This window comes from Nicotiana sylvestris, chromosome 3 (genome assembly GCF_000393655.2).
Source record: "Nicotiana sylvestris chromosome 3, ASM39365v2, whole genome shotgun sequence".
Taxonomy (NCBI): domain Eukaryota; kingdom Viridiplantae; phylum Streptophyta; class Magnoliopsida; order Solanales; family Solanaceae; genus Nicotiana; species Nicotiana sylvestris.
Window position 1 is genome coordinate 191,597,140 of NC_091059.1, and position 20,999 is coordinate 191,618,138.

Genomic DNA, 20,999 nt, shown 5'->3' on the forward strand with positions numbered 1-20,999 from the left:
CCCATGTCCTTAATTTCATATGTGCAGCGTAAATGTTAAGGACATGATATCCTTAACTTCATGTGTGCAGTGTAAATGTTAAGGATATATTGTCCTTAACTTTATGAGTGTTTTGTAAATATTAACGACATGATGTCCTTAACTTCATAAATACTATGTAAATATTAAGGACAAAGTGTCCTATATTTACACGTTCTGTTGTTAAACTTTAGGACATCATGTCCTTAACTTCATATATATAGTATAAATATTAAGGACATGACATCCTTAACTTCATGTGCAATATATATAAATGTTAAGGACATAATGTCCTTAACTTGTATTTGCACCTTCTACTGTTAAACTTTAGGACCCCATGTCCTTAATTTCATATGTGCAGCGTAAATGTTAAGGACATGATATCCTTAACTTCATGTGTGCAGTGTAAATGTTAAGGATATATTGTCCTTAACTTTATGAGTGTTTTGTAAATATTAACGACATGATGTCCTTAACTTCATAAATACTATGTAAATATTAAGGACAAAGTGTCCTATATTTGAAGCTTCCGTTGTTAAACTTTAGGACATGATGTTCTTAACTTCATATGTGTAGTGTAAATGTTAAGGACATGACGTCCTTAACTTCATGTGTGCAATGAAATTAAGGATACCATGTCCTTAATATTTACAAAGCACTCATGAAGAAAGGGTAAAAATGTCTTTTCGTATTAATTTTAATAGAGCAGTGTCTATTTTTGCTCAACATTAAAAATAATGGATAAAAACTAAATACCATGTTAAAAAGTAACTATCCCACGCCATGTCTACACAAAAAAATAAATAAAGGAAAAATGACATTGTATAACCGCTCTCAAAATAATAGCTGAAAAATGTGTGTGTGTGTGTGTGTATATAAAAAATATATAAATTTTATACATTTTTTCGGCTACCGAAATAAATAGTTTATGACGCGAGCTACAAGTGATAATACTAAAAAAATATAAAAATTGCACGACGCGCCCTATTTTGTCGCCCCCATTTAACCTATACCCATTTTTTTAAAAAAGTTTTAACTTGTACCCAATTTTTAAACAACTTCAGTCCATTTCTCCTCCTCCTTCTCCTCCTTCGTTTTCTTCTTCTTTTTCTATTAACAACTGAAAGACATTATGATTAACTATTTAATACTACCATCATTCCATATGTTTAACCAATTAGTGTACCTGTTCCTCCTCCTGATTCAATAACTGGCGTATCGCATTAAGTTAGCATTTGTGGCATCGAGTTATTTTTGGAGGCGAATAACTTGCTTTTGAAAAACTGAAATTGCTCCAACACAGCCATAGGCATCTTCTCTCTGATGTGGTTGGATTTCATTCAAGAGCTTACTTACGTTACTAGCACCAAATACTTTGTGTACGGTTGTGAACTTTCCTCTGGAGGGAAATAAGGAGCAAAAATGCAACTTGGCAAGCATTTTCTTCTCAAGAGTTTGCAGGCGGCGCATGGAGGGTTGGAGTAACTGCTGGAAGAAGACATCTTGCTTACAAAAAGAACACTTATCCAGAACAAAAAAAAACTTCAGCTTATATAGTGCTGAAGTTTTTACAAATGAACTAAATAACGTCAACATCTTCTGCTGAAGTTTTTGAAAAAACTTATCCAGGACAAAAAAAAAAAAAACTTCAGCTTATTTAGTGCTGAAATTTTTACAAATGAACTAAATAACGTCAGCATCTTCTGCTGAAGTTTTTGAAAAAGCTTTATGACAAAACTAATGAATCCAGGACAAAAAAGCTTCAGCACTGTCTTTGCTACTTCAGGCCCGTCTACTAGAATGCTGAAATTTTGGATTGCCTTTGCTACTTCAGCCCCGTATGCTGAAGTTACGTGAAAAAGTGGGTACGCTTGCAATTATTTTTGCAAAGCGAACACAAGTTAAAACGTGACCCAAAAAGCGAGTATAGATGCAAATCCCCCAAAAATATATCAACGCACCGTTTTCATGTGAGATCTTCTTGTGTTGCTTTCATAAAATTACCATGTACAATATGCTCCAAAGTCCAACCCATTTAAATTTCATTATGAGGAGGAAAAAAATCAAATAGTCCCTTTTATTATGATGGAACAAGGGAAACAAATAAACGGGATAAAGTAAAAATATTACGAGAGATTGTGAAACTGAATCAAGTACGGTTCATTTTTATTTTCACGTTTGTCCGTATTATCAATTTTTATGTTTGAATTTTTTAATAATTTTTATTTGTTCCATCTTTTAATTAATGGGGATAAAATAGTTTTGTAACGTTGAATATTTTGCACGATAATTTCATAACTGAAACATACTTCACTGGGCTCTATATTATCTGTTGCGCTATGAATGATACTAATAAAATGCACTAGTAGTTCTCTTTTTTCATTTTGGCTTTAAACAACTACTTTATATTATAATCAAAAAGGTGTTACAGGAAGCGGCTGCTCTTGGGCAACATTACAAAAAGTACTAGGAAGAAAAGAAACTGCACTGTGGTGCATTGGTACATCAGTTATAGTAATTCTACTGCTACTAGATGCATTGCTTGAAGATGGGCCGTCCAACAGTTAGACAAAAATTGTTCATCTGTGTATGAACGCCAGTATTTGTCATGCTAGGCCTTCTAGTGGATATATTGCCTTGCTGATCTTTCTGGAGGTGGTTGATGATGAAAAGAGGAGGGTCTGCCAAAAAAGTGATGTTGCTGCCTGATAGCTCCATTCCAAAGTGTGCTAGGCGACATGCTACTATATTCTGCTCCCTATAAACGTGACTTACTTACTTTTGGACTACCTGTATTGGGAAAAACTGAGTTTATATTAAAGATGACGTGGCATGACATGTGGTTTGGTTAAATGGTCAAAGCACAATAATTGACTAAGAGGCACGGATGAAGACAGCCACGGGAAGAGGAATTTAAATAGGCACGAGACGAAGTGCAGATACGAGTCTCGTACCAATTCAAGTCATTTACAGACAACAGATTAGAAGGCATTAAAGACAAAGATCTGATGACAGAAAGGAGTCCAAATTCATTATTAAATACCTGATACGTTAGAAAATTGGTATTTAATAGGAATGATTGTATAACGGCTTATTTAATATCATTTATTACTCATAATTATATCATTAAAGCTGAGGCTTCATTCCTTTACCTAGAATTACCTATAAAAGGAAGAAGTATCATCATTTGTAAGGACACGGAATACTATTGGGAACTTATTGAAATACAAAACTATTTGTTGCTTTACCATCATTCTCCAAAGTATTTTATTTTCGTCTCCTGATTATCAGTAACCCGAATTTCTTTTTAGCTTTGACCAAAGACTCAGATTTTTGGTTAAACAAATTGGTTCTGTTACCGGGAATCTGATAATCTTTTCTTTTAAGCTATATCTTGTCCATTGTCGTCACCATGTCAAACAACAACACCGACAATAATAGTAATAACACATTGGGAAACCATGAGAATCAAATACATCAAAATCAAAATGACGTGGTTCCCTCCCCTCCAGATTCACCACGTCAATCTCGTGAAGGCACTCATGTTACTGAATCCCGTGCTGATCAACAAGAACAATCTGAACACTTTGAAGGAGTTACAACTGAAGCTTTACAAAAGCTAATTGATGCACAGGTCGGCAAAGCTCTTCAGGCACTTGTTAGTCGATTGCCTGCTGCACCACCCACACCAACTCCTAATAATAATACATTGGAGAATCCCCGTTCTGGTCTTGATAATTCTGGAAACGGAGCAACCCCCAGTGAACCACAGGAAGGGGGACCAGGTAATTCAAATAATTCATATTTGCAAAATTTAGTACTAACCTTGCAGAAACAGATTAAGGAACAAAATGAGCGTATTGAGCAAATCCCTGGAGTTCCGCCTGTAATAAAAGGAGTAGACATGGACAAATACTCACAACAACCATGGAAGCCAAGTGTTGCTCCCCTTCCGATTCCGAAAAAGTTCAAAATGCCTGACATCCCGAAATATGATGGTACTACAGACCCACGTGACCACGTGACTGCATTTACAACAGGCGTGAAAGGCAACGACTTGACCAAACAAGAAATTGAATCAGTACTGGTCAAGAAATTTGGAGAAACACTCACCAAGGGTGCATTAACCTGGTATTCTCTTTTATCTGAAAATTCTATTAATTCTTTTGCTGAGCTTGCAGATTCTTTTATTAAAGCACATTCGGGAGCACAAAAGGTTGAGAAAAGAATGGAAGATATTTTCAAAATCAAACAAGGGGATTCGGAGTTGCTTAGAAATTTTGTTGATAGATTCCAGCATGAAAGAATGACTCTACCTCGTGTGCCTGGCAATTGGGATGCAATAGCCTTTGCAAGTAATTTAAATGGCAAAAGTTCTGAAGCCACGAGACAACTCAAAGAAAGTCTTTGAGAATTTCCTGCAACCACTTGGAATGATGTTTACAATAGGTATAGTACGAAGCTGCGAATTGAAGAAGATACCGTACCTAAGTTTCATCATGAAGAAAGGGGTGGTCCCCGAAGATCAGAAACCGAAAAAAGATCAGGTAAAAACAGGTACGATCCATATATGGGACCTGCAGGAAAAGACCCACGGTCGAAACAAGATAGCCAGCAATATGATCAAAAATCGAGGAACAGGGACTCTGGTTCTTCTTCAAAGTTCAGGAATGATCGGAACAGACAAGAATCACGAAATGATGACAGAAGTTTAAAGGCACGATTCGGCGAATATAATTTTAATGTCTCTACCTCCGAGCTCGTAACTGTTTTAAGAAGCATGAGAGATAAGGTACGATGGCTAAAAGAGATGCGGTCAAATCCAAATAGACGCAATCCAGATCATTGGTGCGAATTCCACAATGATCACGAGCACAAAACTTCAGAATGTAGATTCTTGCAGAGTGAAGTGGATCATCTATTGAAGCAAGGGTACCTCACTGAGTTATTTAGCGAAAAAGGAAAACAAGCTTATATGAAAAACAAGCAAGAGCCACCACAACCTCCTTCACCCAAGAGGACAGTGAATGTCATAAGCGAGGGAGAAGATATTCACGGCATAACCTACATAGCCTCCAACAAGGTTTCTAAGGTACCAATTACACATGGGAAACGGGTGCGGCTGGTCCTAAAAAATGAAAGTATTTCGTTCAATGACGCAGATACCGAAGGAGTGACAACTCCACATAATGACGCACTGGTAATATCTTTACTTGTACATGATACTAATGTAAAACGAGTTTTGATTGATCTAGGGAGTTCTGTAAATATTATATTACTAAGGGTACTACGGGAAATGCAAGCTGAAGACAAAATGATACCCAAGGCGCACACCTTGTCAGGCTTCGACAATTCAAGTGTAGTAACAAAAGGAGAGGTAATTCTAACAACTTTTGTGACGGGTGTTGTTAAAGAAACTAAATTTCAGGTAGTTGATATTGAAATGGCCTACAATATGATCATGGGAAGACCATGAATACACGATATGGATGCTATCCCATCAACTCTACATCAGGTTATTAAATTCTCATCACCATGGGGAATTTGCCAAATTCGTGGGGATCAGCATATGGCTAAAAGTGTCAACGTTGTAACAAGTACGACACCGTAAATAAAGAAAAATAGCAATTACAGGAAACAGTTGAAGGTAAAAAAGATCAAACTTCAGCTGAACAAGAAAAGACAGATTTGGACTCAAGGCCTGACACAATTCAGGAACCTGAAGAAAATGAAAGCATCAAAACGACAATTGAAGAGCTTGAGGCAGTGATATTATTTGAACAATGGCCTGAACGGAAGGTTTATGTCGGGGCCAATTTAAGCTTAAACATGCGAGGTATGATAATCGAATTTTTAAAAGCTAACTTAGACTGCTTTGCTTGGTCCCACGCTGATATGACAGGGATACCACCGGATGTGATGACTCACAAACTCAATGAGGACCCTTCTTTCACACCAATAAAGCAAAAGAAAAGAAAGCAAGGTGCTTTCAAGAACCAGGTGATTCAGGATGAGGTCCAAAAATTATTAAAAATCGGATCGATCCGTGAGGTAAAGTATCCTAATTGGTTAGCTAACACGGTGGTCGTACCCAAGAAAAATGGTAAGTGGCGTGTTTGTGTGGATTATACCGATTTAAATAAAGCCTGTCCAAAAGATTCCTTTCCCTTACCGCATATAGACCAACTAATTGATGCAACCGCAGGTCATGAACTTTTAAGTTTTTTAGATGCATACTCGGGATATAATCAAATTAAAATGGATCCTGGTGATGAAGAAAAAACTTCTTTCATCACAGACAGGGGGACTTACTGTTATAAAGTAATGCCCTTTGGTCTCAAAAATGCTGGGGCAACCTATCAAAGGTTGGTCACCAAAATGTTCCAAGAACATTTAGGGAAAACAATGGAGGTATATATAGACGATATGCTCGTCAAAACCCAGCAATCTCATGATCATATTTCTCATCTATCTATTACTTTTGAAATTTTGCGAAAATTTAATATGAAACTCAACCCAGAAAAATGTGCATTTGGAGTTGCATCAGGTAAGTTTTTGGGTTTTCTTGTTTCTAACCGTGGTATTGAAGTGAATCCTTCTCAGATCAAAGCAATAGAAGAAATCCCTGATATCCTTACTAATAAAAAGGAAGTACAAAGATTAACGGGAAGAATTGCAGCTTTGGGGAGATTTATTTCCAAATCCTCAGAAAGGTGTTTTAAGTTTTTCTCTGCACTCAAAAAGCAAGATCATTTTGAATGGAATGAAGATTGTCAACAAGCCCTTAGAAATTTGAAAGCTTATTTGTCAAAACCACCGTTGTTGGCAAAACCAAAGGTGGGGGAAAAACTTCTCATCTATCTGGCCGTATCTGAAGTCGCGGTGAGTGCTGTTTTAGTTCGCGAGGACCAAGGTAAACAATCTCCTATTTATTATGTAAGTAGGTCCTTATTGGAAGCTGAGACACGATACCCACAGCTAGAAAAATTAGCATTAGCTTTGATCATGGCATCTAGAAAATTAAGACCTTATTTTCAATGTCATCCCATTAATGTAGTTACTGCTTTTCCGCTTCGAAATATTTTGCATAAACACGAACTTTCAGGAAGATTAGCAAAATGGGCTATAAAACTAAGTGAATATGAAGTTGCTTATCAACCCAGGACCGCTATAAAATCTCAAGTACTAGCTGATTTCGTGGCTGATTTTAGTCAGGGGATGCATTTAGAAGCAGAAAAAGATTTACTAGTTTTTAATGGTGCAAACCTGGGGACTTGGGTTTTATTCACTGATGGTTCATCTAATGTAAAAGGGGCATGCCTAGGAATAGTCCTTGTACCACCTGCGGGTGAGACTATAAGACAGGCTATAAAATGTCATTCTATAACTAACAATGAAGCAGAGTATGAGGCTGTAATTGCAGGTTTTTAGAATTAGCGCGAGAACTCGGCATAACACAGATTATAATCAAGAGTGATTCTCAACTCGTGGTCAATCAAATGCTGGGGACTTATACAGCCAGAGAGACGCGAATGCAAGAGTACCTCACAAAGGTACGAGAGTTAATAAACCAATTCCAAACGTGGAAAGTAGTGCAGATCCCAAGAGATGAGAATGTAGAGGCGGATGCTTTAGCAAATCTCGCATCTGCAGCGGACGTAGCAAACGATACAAATGCTTCAGTCATACATTTATTTCATTCCGTTCTCGAATCTGATAAAAACGAGGTAAATTTAAATCATTTAACATGGGATTGGAGAAATGAAATTGTTGCCTTTTTACAGCACGGTACCGTGCCTAATGACAAAGGAAAGGCTCTCGCGCTTCGCAAAAAAGCTGCTCGATATTGTTTATATCAAAGGAAATCTTTATCGAAAGATGTTCGGTGGACCACTAGCAAGGTGTCTCGGACCCTCTCAAATAGAATATGTGATGAGAGAAGTGCACGAAGGACATTGTGGGATTCACGCAGGGGGACGGTCACTGGTAAGAACATTAATTTGCACATGATATTATTGGCCTAAGATGGAAGAAGAAACAACCAGTTTCGTGTCCAAATGTGATAAATGTCAAAGGTACAACAACAATATGCACAGACCAGCTGAGTTACTACATCCTGTTATAGCCTCGTGGCCCTTTATGAAATGGGGAATGGATATTGTAGGTCCACTTCCACAAGCAAAAGGTTAGGTGAAGTTTCTACTTGTACTTACAGATTATTTCACTAAATGGGTAGAAGCAGGGGCATTTAAACAGGTACGAGAGAAGGAAGTTAAAGACTTCATATGGCGAAATATAATATGCCGCTTTGGAGCACCAAAGGAGATCGTATGTGACAATGGACCACAATTCATTGGAGCTCAAATCACAGAATTCTTCGAAGTTGGCAGATCAAAAGGATAACGTCTACGTCATACCATCCAGTAGGTAATGGACAAGCAGAATCTACTAACAAAGTCATTATCAACAACTTGAAGAAGAGGTTACAGGATTCAAAAGGTAATTGGCCTGAGGTGTTACCTGGAGTATTATGGGCTTATCGTACAACGACCAAAACAAGCATTGGAGAAACACCATTTTCAATGGTTTATGGTGCGGAAGCCTTAATTCCAGTTGAAATAGGTGAGCCAAGCACACGATACGATCAGACAACGGAGGAATCTAATGATGAAGAGATGCGGGTCAACTTTGATTTACTTGAAGGAAGAAGCTGCATTGATAAGGATGGCAGCACAAAAGCAAGTAATTGAACGATATTACAATAGGAAAGCACGCCTCAGATTTTTCAAAATTGGGGACTTCGTGCTTAAAAAGGTGTTCCAATCTGCAAAGGCTGCTAACTCAGGAAAGCTAAGTCCAACATGGGAAGGACCGTACAAAGTCCGTGACATTGCGGGAAAAGGAGCATACTAGTTGGAGACAATGGACGGCAAAGTTTTACCCTCACATTGGAATGTCGTCCACTTAAAAAGATATTACTTTTGAGAAAGTACCTACGGTCATGTATCACCATGTTAAAATTTCTCTTTTGGATTATTAATATTTTACTAACGATTTTAGATGCTAGGCAAAATACCATAACTCGTGCCAAATGATGAGTCACAACCTGCAAGGCAAAATGGAGTATTCTTAAATTCCTAGACCAGTGTTACAATTAATCTGATGGAAATACACACGAGTTAGGCAGTCTTCATCTATAATCGCACCTTCGAGTCCCGTATATCTTTCTGTTTCAGGAAAAAGGCCAAAGTAAAAGAAATAAACAGGTGCTCGAGGCTTCATATTTCACCGCTCAAACACTTGAGGGACTACAATATTGTACACAGATACGTGTAGAAATGCAGATACGAATATCAAATAAAAGTCGGCCACAAAGAGACAAGTGTTGAGTAAAAAGTTACGAAGTCTTCAGCATTCATGAGAATAACAGAGTCATCTCTCAAACCCTTCTTAATATATAAAGATATGGTCATGACTATGTACTGAAACAGGTTATGAAGAAAAACCTTGTTTATTCTATGTTATGTACAAATCTGTTACAAGAAAAACAGTTACGAGAAAGTTGTTGATGTATTGTAATACATGTAATAGTCAAACACTTGTTAAAGTTTATGAATAAAAACCTGCCAAAGTTGTTTCATACAAAACGTGTGTATTCCTATTTCTTTCATCGTATTATAACACCATTATGAAGTTGAGACGTCTTCTTCATTAAGTGTCGATAAAATAAAGGGCCATCTTTTATAAGCCTCATGTTGATAATCCATGAGAAGAATCATAAAGCATTTTAAAAGGATAAAAATGCTAAGCTATTCTATAAGTCCTAGATAAATGGGCAAGAATAAAATATACAGAAGTACCAACAAAAACTTCTTAATATAAAGGACCAAGTATGAACTTAGTCAGCAAAATATTTGTTTTTTAAAAATGCCCCATTATGATAATTGGGGACTTCATCAAAAGATCCCTTACAACAATTTCATTTTCAGCTAGTCACTGAAGGGTCTGGAACATCAGAAGTTTCACCCTCGGGAGCAGGAATTGCAACCCCAATTGCTGCAGTAGCCACTTCTTCATTTAAAAGCTCTTCCGTTCCAGGAGCTTCAAGTACAGGAGAAGGAGTATCAGTAGATTGTTGACTTTTCTCGATGATATCTACGACTTTGGCCAGTTCAGACTACAAGTCAAAGCCTTCTTGAGCAGCTTCCGTCAAAGCATCACGGCGAGATTTTAGGAAAGCCCAACTCACCTCTATGTTGAAGTTCTCCTCCAGAAGTCCATATTCCTTTTCCCATATAGCAAGATCGTTTTTCAAGATTTGGTGCTCAGCTAAATGGGAATCAAGGGAAGCTTCAAGAGAGGCGTGAGAACTCTTCAAAGCATGAATCTCGTCAGAGGAGGACTGTAAGTCAGCTTGAGTTTGAGTCAAGCTTTGCATTAACTCTCATGCATACTCTTCTTTCTTAGCCAAAAGTGCCTTAAGCTCCCTAACTTCTTCACTAGCCTTTGATAATTGTTGTGACAAAGAGCATTCCAAAAGCTCTTTGTCTCTTTTAAATTGGCTTGAAGAAGCCTTGGCAGTTGCCAGTTCAGAAGTCAAACCACGGTTTTGCTGCTCCAGGAGGTTTTTATTTTCTTGCATCTATGGTCCCTTGAGCATTCTCAAACTGTTCTTTCCAATTGACTGCTTCAAGCTGGGCTCCCCTGGTTATTTCTTCGGCCTCGTGGACAGTTTTTTCAGACTCACGGGCTTTTCTTTTCATGAGGGAAATTCTTCCCATTAATTCCGTACCAATGAGGTTAGCCTACAGAGACAACTCATAGAAATGAGGGATTGAAGATAAAAAAAAACTTGTTGGTAAGAAGAGGAAAAATACCTTCAAAGTAGAATGAACTATGTCATTCATCAAAGTCAAGCAGCTATGGCTCTCCATCTTCTTCTTCTCAATATCTCCAATTAGGGGCTCGAGCCAAACATCGACTCTACCAGTCTTTCTCAAGAGGCTATGGTTGGCAGGAACTTCAAGAGTAACACTTCTCATAGTCATACTTCCACTGCTAGAATCCGTCTCTGTACGATGAACAGAGGGAAGAAGAGCAATGGAAGGAATGGAAGGAGAAGATGCAGAAACAGGAATGGAAGGAGAAGATGTAGAAATCAACGCAAGAATAGAAGCAGGTGCAGTAGAAACTACCAAGGGAACAGACATAGGAGCGGTAGAAACTGGCAAAAGAACGGAAGTCGTCAAAACTGGTAAAGAAATACTTACGGTTGACAGTGGAATGGAGGAAATAGGAACGAATAAGGAAAGAGGAGCTTCATCAAAAACAGGGCCAAGCTCGCCACTCTCGAAACCACTATAAAAAAGATGCTGAATTGACTCATTATTATCTCTTGGTTCGGTGTCCTCGTCAGAATGAATCAAAACAGGTTCGGTGGTTGAGGTTCGAGCAGGAGTGTCTTCAATTTCATCATCAATGATTATTCGCCTCCTGACCCTTGGCCTGGTAATTAGGGAGATACCCTCCTTTTCTTCAGAACTTTCTTTTATAGCTTTCCTTTTTGGCAGCAAGGCTCGAGCCTTATCCAAATCAAGAGCAACATTAACAGACATGCGAATGGCCATAGCTACTTCAGCCGTCATTCCTCTAACGCCAAATCCTGATTAAAGGAAGGATATACATGATCAAAATTAAGGAAAAAATGCTTAACATGTAAAAAAAACATATAAAAAAGGGGCATACCATGTGTTTTCACCTTCCAGCCATGTAAGGAAGAAATCGATTTTCAAGTTCTTTGCTCCCTAGAAGCAATCTTCAAAAGTGAGTCTACCCAACCACGAAAGTTGGGAATAGGTTCCACATCTCCCATGGTTGCTACAAAAAACCAAGAAGAGACGAGGTTAAAAACAAATTTCTTTTGAAATTCTCAAGAGTAGGTACGGTAAGTAAAAAGAAACCTACGTGCAAAATTTCACTTCTCAGGGAAGAGAATATTTGTTTCGCCAATCAAGCCCACCGTACGAACATCAACGTAACGGATGTACCATCCACGATCTTTGTCATCTTCAGGATTTACCAGAACTTTTTTGCTCCTTGCTGTTAAGGTAAAAACCCCATGGCGTATTAAGTTAGGGTGGTATAAATGAATGAGGTGAGAGAAGGTGAAATTGACATTGGCTTTGGAAGATAAGTATCTCAAACAAGCCACTGTTCTCCACACTAGGGGACCGATTTGGGCCAAAAAAATTGTAAAGAAACGGCAAAAATCAAGAATAATTGGGTCAATCAGAGGATTAAAACCTAAAGTGAAGGGGTAAGTATAAACGAAGACTATCCTTCCAGTTACAATCTCTTCTTATGGTGGGGATTGTAAGCTCGGTTACTATTGTAGGATAAGTATCGGCTTTTTCCAAATTTGCAATTTGCTTTTGAAGAGACGTTTTGTCACTTTCAAAAGACAAATCGCTGGGAACTATCTCATCAACTAAGGGTTCTTGAGAAGAATCAAGAATTTCTCTACTTCTAGAAGAGGGGCCTTTGGGATAGAACTCCTTGAAGAAGAACCAGAGGAGCCGTCTCGAGTAGATTCTAACTCTGTTTGAAGCCTACCTCCTCCGCCTCTTCTGTGTCTAACAGGGGCGTTGGGGAATTGGTCTAGAATCAGAACTTTTTTACGGTTAGGGTTTGAAGATGACATTGTTAGGAAAGATAAGTCGAAAGAAAGTAGAAATAAAGAAGAAAATGTTTGCTGAAGATTTGTGAAGAAGACAAAGGAAGAAAAAGTTATGTATATAATGGGAACCGTCAAACTTAGAAGTGTAATGATGGAAAGCCTATAATAAAGGCAACTATCACTTCGTGAATAGTGAGAATGAAGAAGTCTTGAAAAGGGGTGTAAATAGCAGAATCAATCAGAAAATGACACATGGGCAGAACATTAAATGGAAAAGACTACTGAGGCGTTAATACTGTCATAAGCATTAATTGTGGCGAAAATTCCTTTTTTTATGAAGATCTGCTTCCCAATTATTTAATTGATAAATAAATGAAAAGTGGGGGGACTATCTGTATTGGGAAAAAACTGAGTTTATATTAAAGATGACGTGGCATGACACATGGTTTGGTTAAATGGTCAAAGCGCAACAATTGACTAAGAGGCACGGATGGAGACAGCCACGGGAAGAGGAATTTAAATAGGCACGAGACGAAGTGCAGATACGAGTCTCGTACCAATTCAAGTCATTTACAGCCAACGAATTAGAAGGCATTAAAGACAAAGATCTGATGACAGAAAAGAGTCCAAATTCATTATTAAATACCTGATACGTTAGAAAATTGGTATTTAATAGGAATGATTGTATAACGGCTTATTCAATATCATTTATTACTCATAATTATATCATTAAAGCTGAGGCTTCATTCCTTTACCTAGAATTACCTATAAAAGAAAGAAGTATCATCATTTGTAAAGACACAGAGTACTATTGGGAACTTACTGAAATACAAAACTATTTGCTGCTTTACCATCATTCTCCAAAGTATTTTATTTTCGTCTCCTGATTATCAGTAACCCGAATTTCTTTTTAGCTTTGACCAAAGACTCAGATTTTTGGTTAAACAGTACCCAATTGCCGGATCAGGAATCTATAATCATTTAGCAAAGATGAGTGTTATATTATTTGTGTTTGTAATATAGTGATTACATGTTGGGCGTCCATCTGAATTTGCAATGGAGCTAGTTGATGTGCCACTGCTATTTGCAAACCACGTAGTAGTGCCAAGTTTGATTTCTATGACATTGGTCTGATGGTGACCCGCATAACCCATTACCCAATCACCTTTTGTGGTTTCTGAAAACCCCCAAAGCCAGCTTGTGGTTGTGGGGGCTAAAAGCCCCATCTCTATTTAGGATGATAATTCCCGTCCAGGGGATTCCATTTTACATACATAGCTATTTCAAGACTTTTATGGTTGCAAATGTTAGTTAGGAAAAGATGTTCGTCGGTTAACTGGATAGTTGCGTTGGTTGAAGGCTGTAGAGTTGCATTTTCAAAACAATTTTTGTTACGCACATTCCATAGGTGCCATAATCTAAAAGGAATTAGCTGTTTCAATTGTATAAAATACCCTTTTGAAGAATGAGTTGTTTGAATGGCTGCCTAAGGAATTTAGTCATTCCATTAATATTAAAAGCAAAATCGACCTTTAATTATTGAATATAGTATTAAAGAAAATATTGAGATATAATAATCATAGCACTTCTCCCATTAGTTATCTACTAAATATTCAAAATTTCAAATCAACTTTTTTCCCGTTATATAGTTAGTTTTTGAGGAGAAGTTGATAGGTTTATGCATATGTTATATAGAAATTAATTTCGAGAATTATCACACGACGAGTTTTTGAAATAAAATATAAAAAATATTAATGGAAGAAGCTGACTTCTTTTATTATGTAGTTGCATTACAAAAAGAAAAAAGGTAAAAATATCCCGATTGTTACAAATTAAATAAAAATAAAAATTTCAGACATCTTCATATAAATTTAAATTCGTAACTCTTACATAATACTTTATTTTTGTAATCATACAACAACAATAATATACCCAATATTATCCTACATTGTGAGGTCTAAGAAGAATAGTGCGTACGTATATCTTACCCCTACTTTATTTTTGTAATCATCCGATATCTAAATGGTCAAATATGCTTACCTGTGTAATCGGATTCACACCGCGTAAGTCCAAGGGTAAAATCCTCCCTGCCGAGAGAAATACTTGATAAAGATAATAAATAGATTAGATTTTATTCCTAAAAAAAAAATAAGAAATCAATTCCTATAAAAGATGACAAATTTTCTCCCTTTGAGCTACTATCATTGTTTCTGGTCTAATATCATTTTGTTTCGGCGGGACGGGGCTCGAGTGTAACGGATTTAAAATCACTTCCTAAACCATTCTCCCGGAGGCGGAGAGAGGCACCTTTCCACCGGCGTCCGACGCTGCCGCTGTTCAATTTCCCTATCTTCTCAAGGTATAAAATCCTATCTCAGCACTATTTCATTCCTTTTGATTTTGACAGTTTTCTTAGTCGAGTTATCTCCTCTATTAACCCAAAAAAATAAGAATGTGGAATCTAGGGTTGTTTTTATATTTTAATTTTTCTACATGCTGTTGAAAAAAAGAAAATATTTTTTATTATCCTATTGTCCCCACCAGCTTGCACACACCTCAACTAATTTTACACTTATTGCGTAACTCTATCCGTCAAGGCTTAGACAAATAGAAAAAATCACGATCACAGTAAGAATTACCTAGTGTTTTTGCGTCCGCTGAGATTTGAACTTGATACCTCATGGTTCTCAATCCAATTGATTGACCATTAGGCTACATCCTTGGCTGAGAAAGAAAAGGAGTAATTTTGATCTTGATGTTTGTTTCTTTGGTTTGCTGTATGAAGTCGGAAAATCCATTGCATGTGTAACAGAAGAGCATAGCTCAAAACAAAATTGCAGCAAAAGAAAATTGTTAAGAAGCAAGACTGAATTCGTCTTATATCTTCCATCTGTTTAAGAAAGCTAAGGGTGCTTGTTATGAATTAGCTAACAACTAAGCGGCCAACGGTTAGTCTGTAGTTGTTACTTTTCTTGTGCACTATCTGAAACTGCCAATTTTAATAAAATTTTATGAGAAATTGTGCTTTTGCAACACTAATTGGTTATCGTATGTTGATCAGCATCAAGAAGTATACATATGATGGTTAATTTTCCAATTCAGCTATAGATTGAGATTGTTAGCCTGAGGGAAATGACAGGTTCACCTTAATTTTTCTGGATTTCTCAAGTCCACTCCGTATTAGCTTCCATTATTTCATGGCCTTGGTTTTTTTGTTTTACTTTTGAATAAGATAAGTTTTTTTAAAGTGTTTGTCTGCCCAGCTGGTGATGTAATACTGTATACTTAACTTATGTATTTTCTCAATGGGCTCGTCTTTTAATTAGTTTCTTCGAAAGTTGATGCATTAGTTGCCCCATAAATATATTCTTGGAAGACCATTATATAGTGATCGACTTGCTCTTATTACCTTCTTGTCTTTCTATAGAATTCAGTTTCCTGGACTTTCCTCCCCCTCCTTCCAATAGGAACTTGAACTATAAGTCAATGGCAGATCCTCCTTTTTTTTTTTGTGGCTTCTCTTTTCACCATCAAGAATTATGCGATTTACTGGGTTCGTTAAGCTTCCTTGGTTCCGAAGGGCCAGCCATAACATTGATAACTCTATTATTATTGATAATGGCATAACCACTGCAACTTTGTTGTGCGAACTTATTCCCCCACAGAACATTCTGAAGATTATTATAGGACATTTGTTGAAAACTTAATTGAACTGCTGTATCATTCATCTACTATTGAGCTGAATTTTTCTGATTGTGTGGTCTAATTCTTTTGTTGCAATTACACTTTTACAGCACACGTGAGATGGCAGGATTTCATAATCATCAGGGTTACCCTGCACAACATATTCCCATGGGTCCTATGCCTCCACCCATGCGTCATCCTGCCTTGTTAGAAAAAGAACTTGAAATGCAACATGTTGAAAATCGGAGACTGGCTGAAGATCGAATTGCTTTGCAACGTGAATTAGGTGCTGCTAGGGAGGAACTTCATCGCATGAATCTTATGATATCTGATATTCGAGTTCAGCATGAAATCCACTGTAGGGAACTTACTGAAAGGCGTTTGAAGCTGGAAGCAGATCTCCGAGCTCTAGAACCACTGAAAATTGAGGTTAAAAACCTCCGTTCGCAAGTTACAAAGCTTTGTACCATTAAGCAGGATCTCTCTAGTCAGGTAGAGACACTCACGAAGGACCTCGTCAGGATGCAAGGTGAAAACAAACAGATTCCTTCTTTAAGGGTTGAGATTGATGGACTGCGTCAGGAGCTTTTGTGTGCTAGGTATATGCTATTATTGTGTCCTGCTGCCTCTGGAAGTATTATTAACATACAATGTGGCTATCAGGAGGTAATATTAAGTTTGTCTTATGACTTTTAGGTTTGCTGCTGAGTATGAAAATAAGGCTAAAGTTGAACTGATGGATCAGATTCAGACAAATAAAGAAGGTATATTTTCAAAAAAATTCAATCGAAATCCTTTTTGTTTGTCTCATTGTTTAGGTTCTGTTTGGATTATCTATTTGTATAAGTGTTAAGTCTTTTAACAATTTTGGATTTTCTATTCCTCAAAATGATACTAAAACTCTTAAGTTCTTCACGGACTTCACCTCTTGACAATTTCCGCTTCGCGCCTCCTAATCCATTTTGCTGAGTGCAATCTTTGATGCTTCTATTGAAGGTCTTGAGAAACCATCCACAATCCAGCAAAGTGGTATAGTTCCATCTTGCGGGGGACTTGATGTAATTCAGCAGGTTCTATCTGCCTCAGCGAAGATAGCTGCATTTTGTTCTGAAATTTTACAACAGCTTGACTGTGGCTTAGTTCAATGCCAAGCCTTGTTTTTGGCACCTACTCGTGAACGTGCACAACAGATTGAGAATGTCATGCGAGCACTTGGCGACCCCCTTGGGGTAAAGGTCCATGCTTGTGTAGGTGGTAATAGCATCCAGGAGGATAAGCATATCCTATCAGCTGGAGTTCATCTCGTTGTTGGTACACCTGGGTGTGTATTTGACATGTTGCGGAGGAAAAACCAATCTCTGCTTCTTGATCACATTAGAATGTTTGTGCTAGATGAAGCTGATGAAATGCTTTCAAGGGGATTTAAAGACCAGGTAGTTCATCTTCTGCAATAGTATTTTACACTTTGATGACATATGCTTTCTGTTTAGGTCCGAGGGTGGCTGGGTATTTCCCAATTTCGGAGTATCTCTTTTGTTAATTCTCTTGAAATAACCAGTGTAGAAGATGTGAAATTAAACGATGTCAGCATGTGCTTTTCCTCCTTCCTTAATCATTCTTGGGATTAGAAATAGAGATTTCAATGGTATGCATAATGTTAGTGGCACAGGGTTTGGTTATCCTTTCTATTCAATTAGTTGCTAAAACTTTGCAGAAACGAGTTTAGTGCATTTTCTTGCTACTTCTCATGGAGTGGTATATACTATATACTGACTCAATCTTTCCCCTCCATTTCATTTTACCAGCACTTTGCAGATTCATAGTTTTGATTTTGTCTTCCATGTATCTTTATTGGCAGATTTATGACATTTTGCAGCTTTTACCTGCCAAAGTTCACGTAGTAGCATTTTATGCAACTATGCCAGCTGACGCCCTTGAAATCACGAGGAAGTTCATGAATAAGCCAGTGAAAGTGTTAGTCAAATTTGATGAACTGACTCTTGAGGGTATCAAACAATTTTATGTCAATGTTGTAAGGGAAGAACGAAAGCTTGATGCAATATATGATCTTTACGAGAGACTAAACATCACCAAAAGTGTTATTTTTGTTAACACCCGCCTAAAGGTCAATTGGCTAACAGATAAAATGCGAAGCCGTGGTCACACAGTCTCAGCCACTCATGGAAAAATGGACCAGAAAACTCGAGACATAATCATGCGTGAATTTTGCTCTGGTTCCTCTAGTATACTTATCACAACTGATTTGTCAGCTCGTGTTATTGATGTGCAACAGGTGTGTATTGTGATAAATTATGATCTTCCAACTCAACTAGAGAATTATCTCCGTCGTATTGGAAGAAGTGGAGAATTTGAAAGTAAAGGATATGCTATCAACTTTGTAACAGCAGATGAGGAAAAAATGTTATCTGAAATTCAAAGGTTCTACAATGTGGTCATCGACGAACTTCCATCAAATGTTGCTGATTTCTGAAAAGCTTTTTATGTTTGTGATATAGGTAAGAATATAGATCTTATGGGAAGTTCTACTTCCTTAAAGATAGCTCCTAGTATATTTTTCTGAGCGAACACGAACGAGGTGTTTGCATTTTTTTATGATGCAATTTTCTGGGAAGTCAGTGGTGACTACAAGTTTGCACATAGGAATCTCTCTCACCATTGTCACAACTTATTTGATATTGGCATTTTTGTTTTCCTTGTTGGGTACTAATGAAGCAATCATTAAAGGAAAGTACTATCTGCACTGTGTATATACCAAAAGAGTAGAATAAGTTATACTCCCTCCCGTTCATAATATGTGACCGATTTGCTTTTAGCACGCCCATTAACAAAATACTAAATTCTATGCAAAAATACCTACTATGACTAAACTACCCCTAATTAAACATTTAATGTGAGAAGAAAACTTTTTAGGGATATGTACATAGGGGTTATTTTGTAAAAATAAATTGAATTTTTTCTTGATTATATAACTGGACACTTATTTTAAACCAAAATAAAAAAGCAAATTGGTCACTTATTGTAAACCGAAGGGAGTAACACTTTTGAGACATCACAACCGAAATACGCTAAAAAGCTAAAGGCTTTAACGATGACCGAGTTGGTGGTACATGGGTCTTGGAGAATTGGTTGGGTGGGCGGCTATTGGGTTAATTCTTTAAGAAATTTCCGGATTGTTTGCGCTGTATGATCTTCTTTAAGGCATTCTTTAAATTTTGTGACCGTTAATCAACTTGGTTAAATATCGTCTTTAAACATAATTGAATGATTTTTTTCTGTTGGCAGACAAATTTTGACCGCTCCGAAGGAAAGAATTTACATAGTGACACGAAGAGGCCATTTGTGCAAATGCCTCCAAATCTAGTAAGGCAAGTTACATGCAACTTGCTCGTATAATTCTCCATTTTCTCGCATCCTTTAACATACCTTTCATGAAGTTTGATTAGTAACAAATACATTTTTTATAATTTCAAATATCACACAAATATCAATACTTTCATGTTATTGGAAGAAAATTATGTTAGTATTTACATATAAACAAATTTACATGTTGACTTCTCTTTCTCAAGAAATTACAATCAATAACCTTGAAAATGAACTGCATGAACCTATGGGATAAAAGTTAGGAATTTTTACCTAATATAGCAAATGTTAATACCTTATTTATTTTAAATAAATACCATTTTAAAAAATTATATTCTATAGATACCTTTTAATGTTTATAGCAAAATATCTAATTTTGGTTACCTCTTACCCCTAAGCCACTAAATACGCTATTCAGTTATGCTATTTTCTTTCTCTCTCTACTTTGATACATATCATTCTCTTTCCCCATTCCCTGAAAATTTGCCTGGTATACCTATACCGAAGATTTCTCCGATTCTATAAAATACAACATCACCTCTGAATTCTGACCATGACGGCATAATTGCGGGCAACATCGACCACTTCAGGAAGACCCATGCCTAGAATAATTTAGGTGTCTGCTGCCGCAAGAAGCTTAAAGAAGCAGAGTTTTATTATGGCAATAATTTGGTGAATCCAAACATGGTTGTCGGGAAGCTAAGGGCTGATCACGACAGTTGGATTGCTGTTCACCACTTTCGAGGCAAGCGAAACTATCAATTTTTTACTGTACAGGATGCGTGGGACAGTGAGATTCAGGGTTTATGCTTGACGGCGGACTCGCCGAAAATTAGGGTTTGTTCTTGAACAAAGATGACGGAATTTGGGGCTGAGCAACTTGATTTTCTGTTAATATATTTCAACGTATTTTCATCATATCACGCAGTATTTTCATGTATTTCATTGTATTCATTGTCTTTTTTTTCATTGTAATTCAATGTTTCTCGCTGTATTCCATGTATTTCATTGTAGGTATTTCATTGTAGTCACTGTCTTTTTTTTCATTGTATTTCAATGCATCCCGCTGTATTCTATGTATTTCATTGTATTCACTGTTTCACTATATGCCATGAATGTACTCATATATATATTTTAATTAATATAATTTATGAATTCAGATGTATTATATAATTCTCTGAAGATTGCTATGTTTTTGGGGTATTTTCGGTTGAGAATCTTTTTTATACAAGGAAATACA

At 37.0% G+C, this 20,999-nt stretch overlaps 1 protein-coding gene across 2 annotated transcripts; it reads left to right on the forward strand.

Annotated features, from left to right (window-relative positions):
- Window positions 1–14,840: 14,840 nt before the first annotated feature.
- Window positions 14,841–19,127, forward strand: LOC104211281 (eukaryotic initiation factor 4A-10-like). Of its 2 annotated transcripts, none has more exons than XM_009760321.2 (5): window positions 14,841–15,053; window positions 16,489–16,977; window positions 17,075–17,142; window positions 17,375–17,811; window positions 18,255–19,127. In XM_009760321.2, exons 2-5 carry the CDS (start codon window positions 16,499–16,501, stop codon window positions 18,867–18,869), a joined length of 1,599 nt encoding a protein of 532 aa, XP_009758623.1. In that variant the 5' UTR covers window positions 14,841–15,053; window positions 16,489–16,498; the 3' UTR covers window positions 18,870–19,127. The 2 variants fall into 2 exon arrangements, with proteins under 2 accessions (XP_009758623.1, XP_009758622.1); XM_009760320.2 differs by having other exon boundaries at window positions 14,842–15,053; window positions 18,237–19,127.
- Window positions 19,128–20,999: the final 1,872 nt, after the last annotated feature.

Excerpts from the sequence above, each read along its gene's own strand:
- LOC104211281 (XM_009760320.2), top strand. The coding sequence starts at position 16,499 with ATGGCAGGATTTCATAATCATCAGGGTTACCCTGCACAACATATTCCC. Across the intron at positions 16,978-17,074 it reads CAGGAGCTTTTGTGTGCTAG|GTTTGCTGCTGAGTATGAAA; the intron begins GTATATGCTATT and ends TATGACTTTTAG. Across the intron at positions 17,812-18,236 it reads CAAGGGGATTTAAAGACCAG|ATTTATGACATTTTGCAGCT; the intron begins GTAGTTCATCTT and ends CTTTATTGGCAG.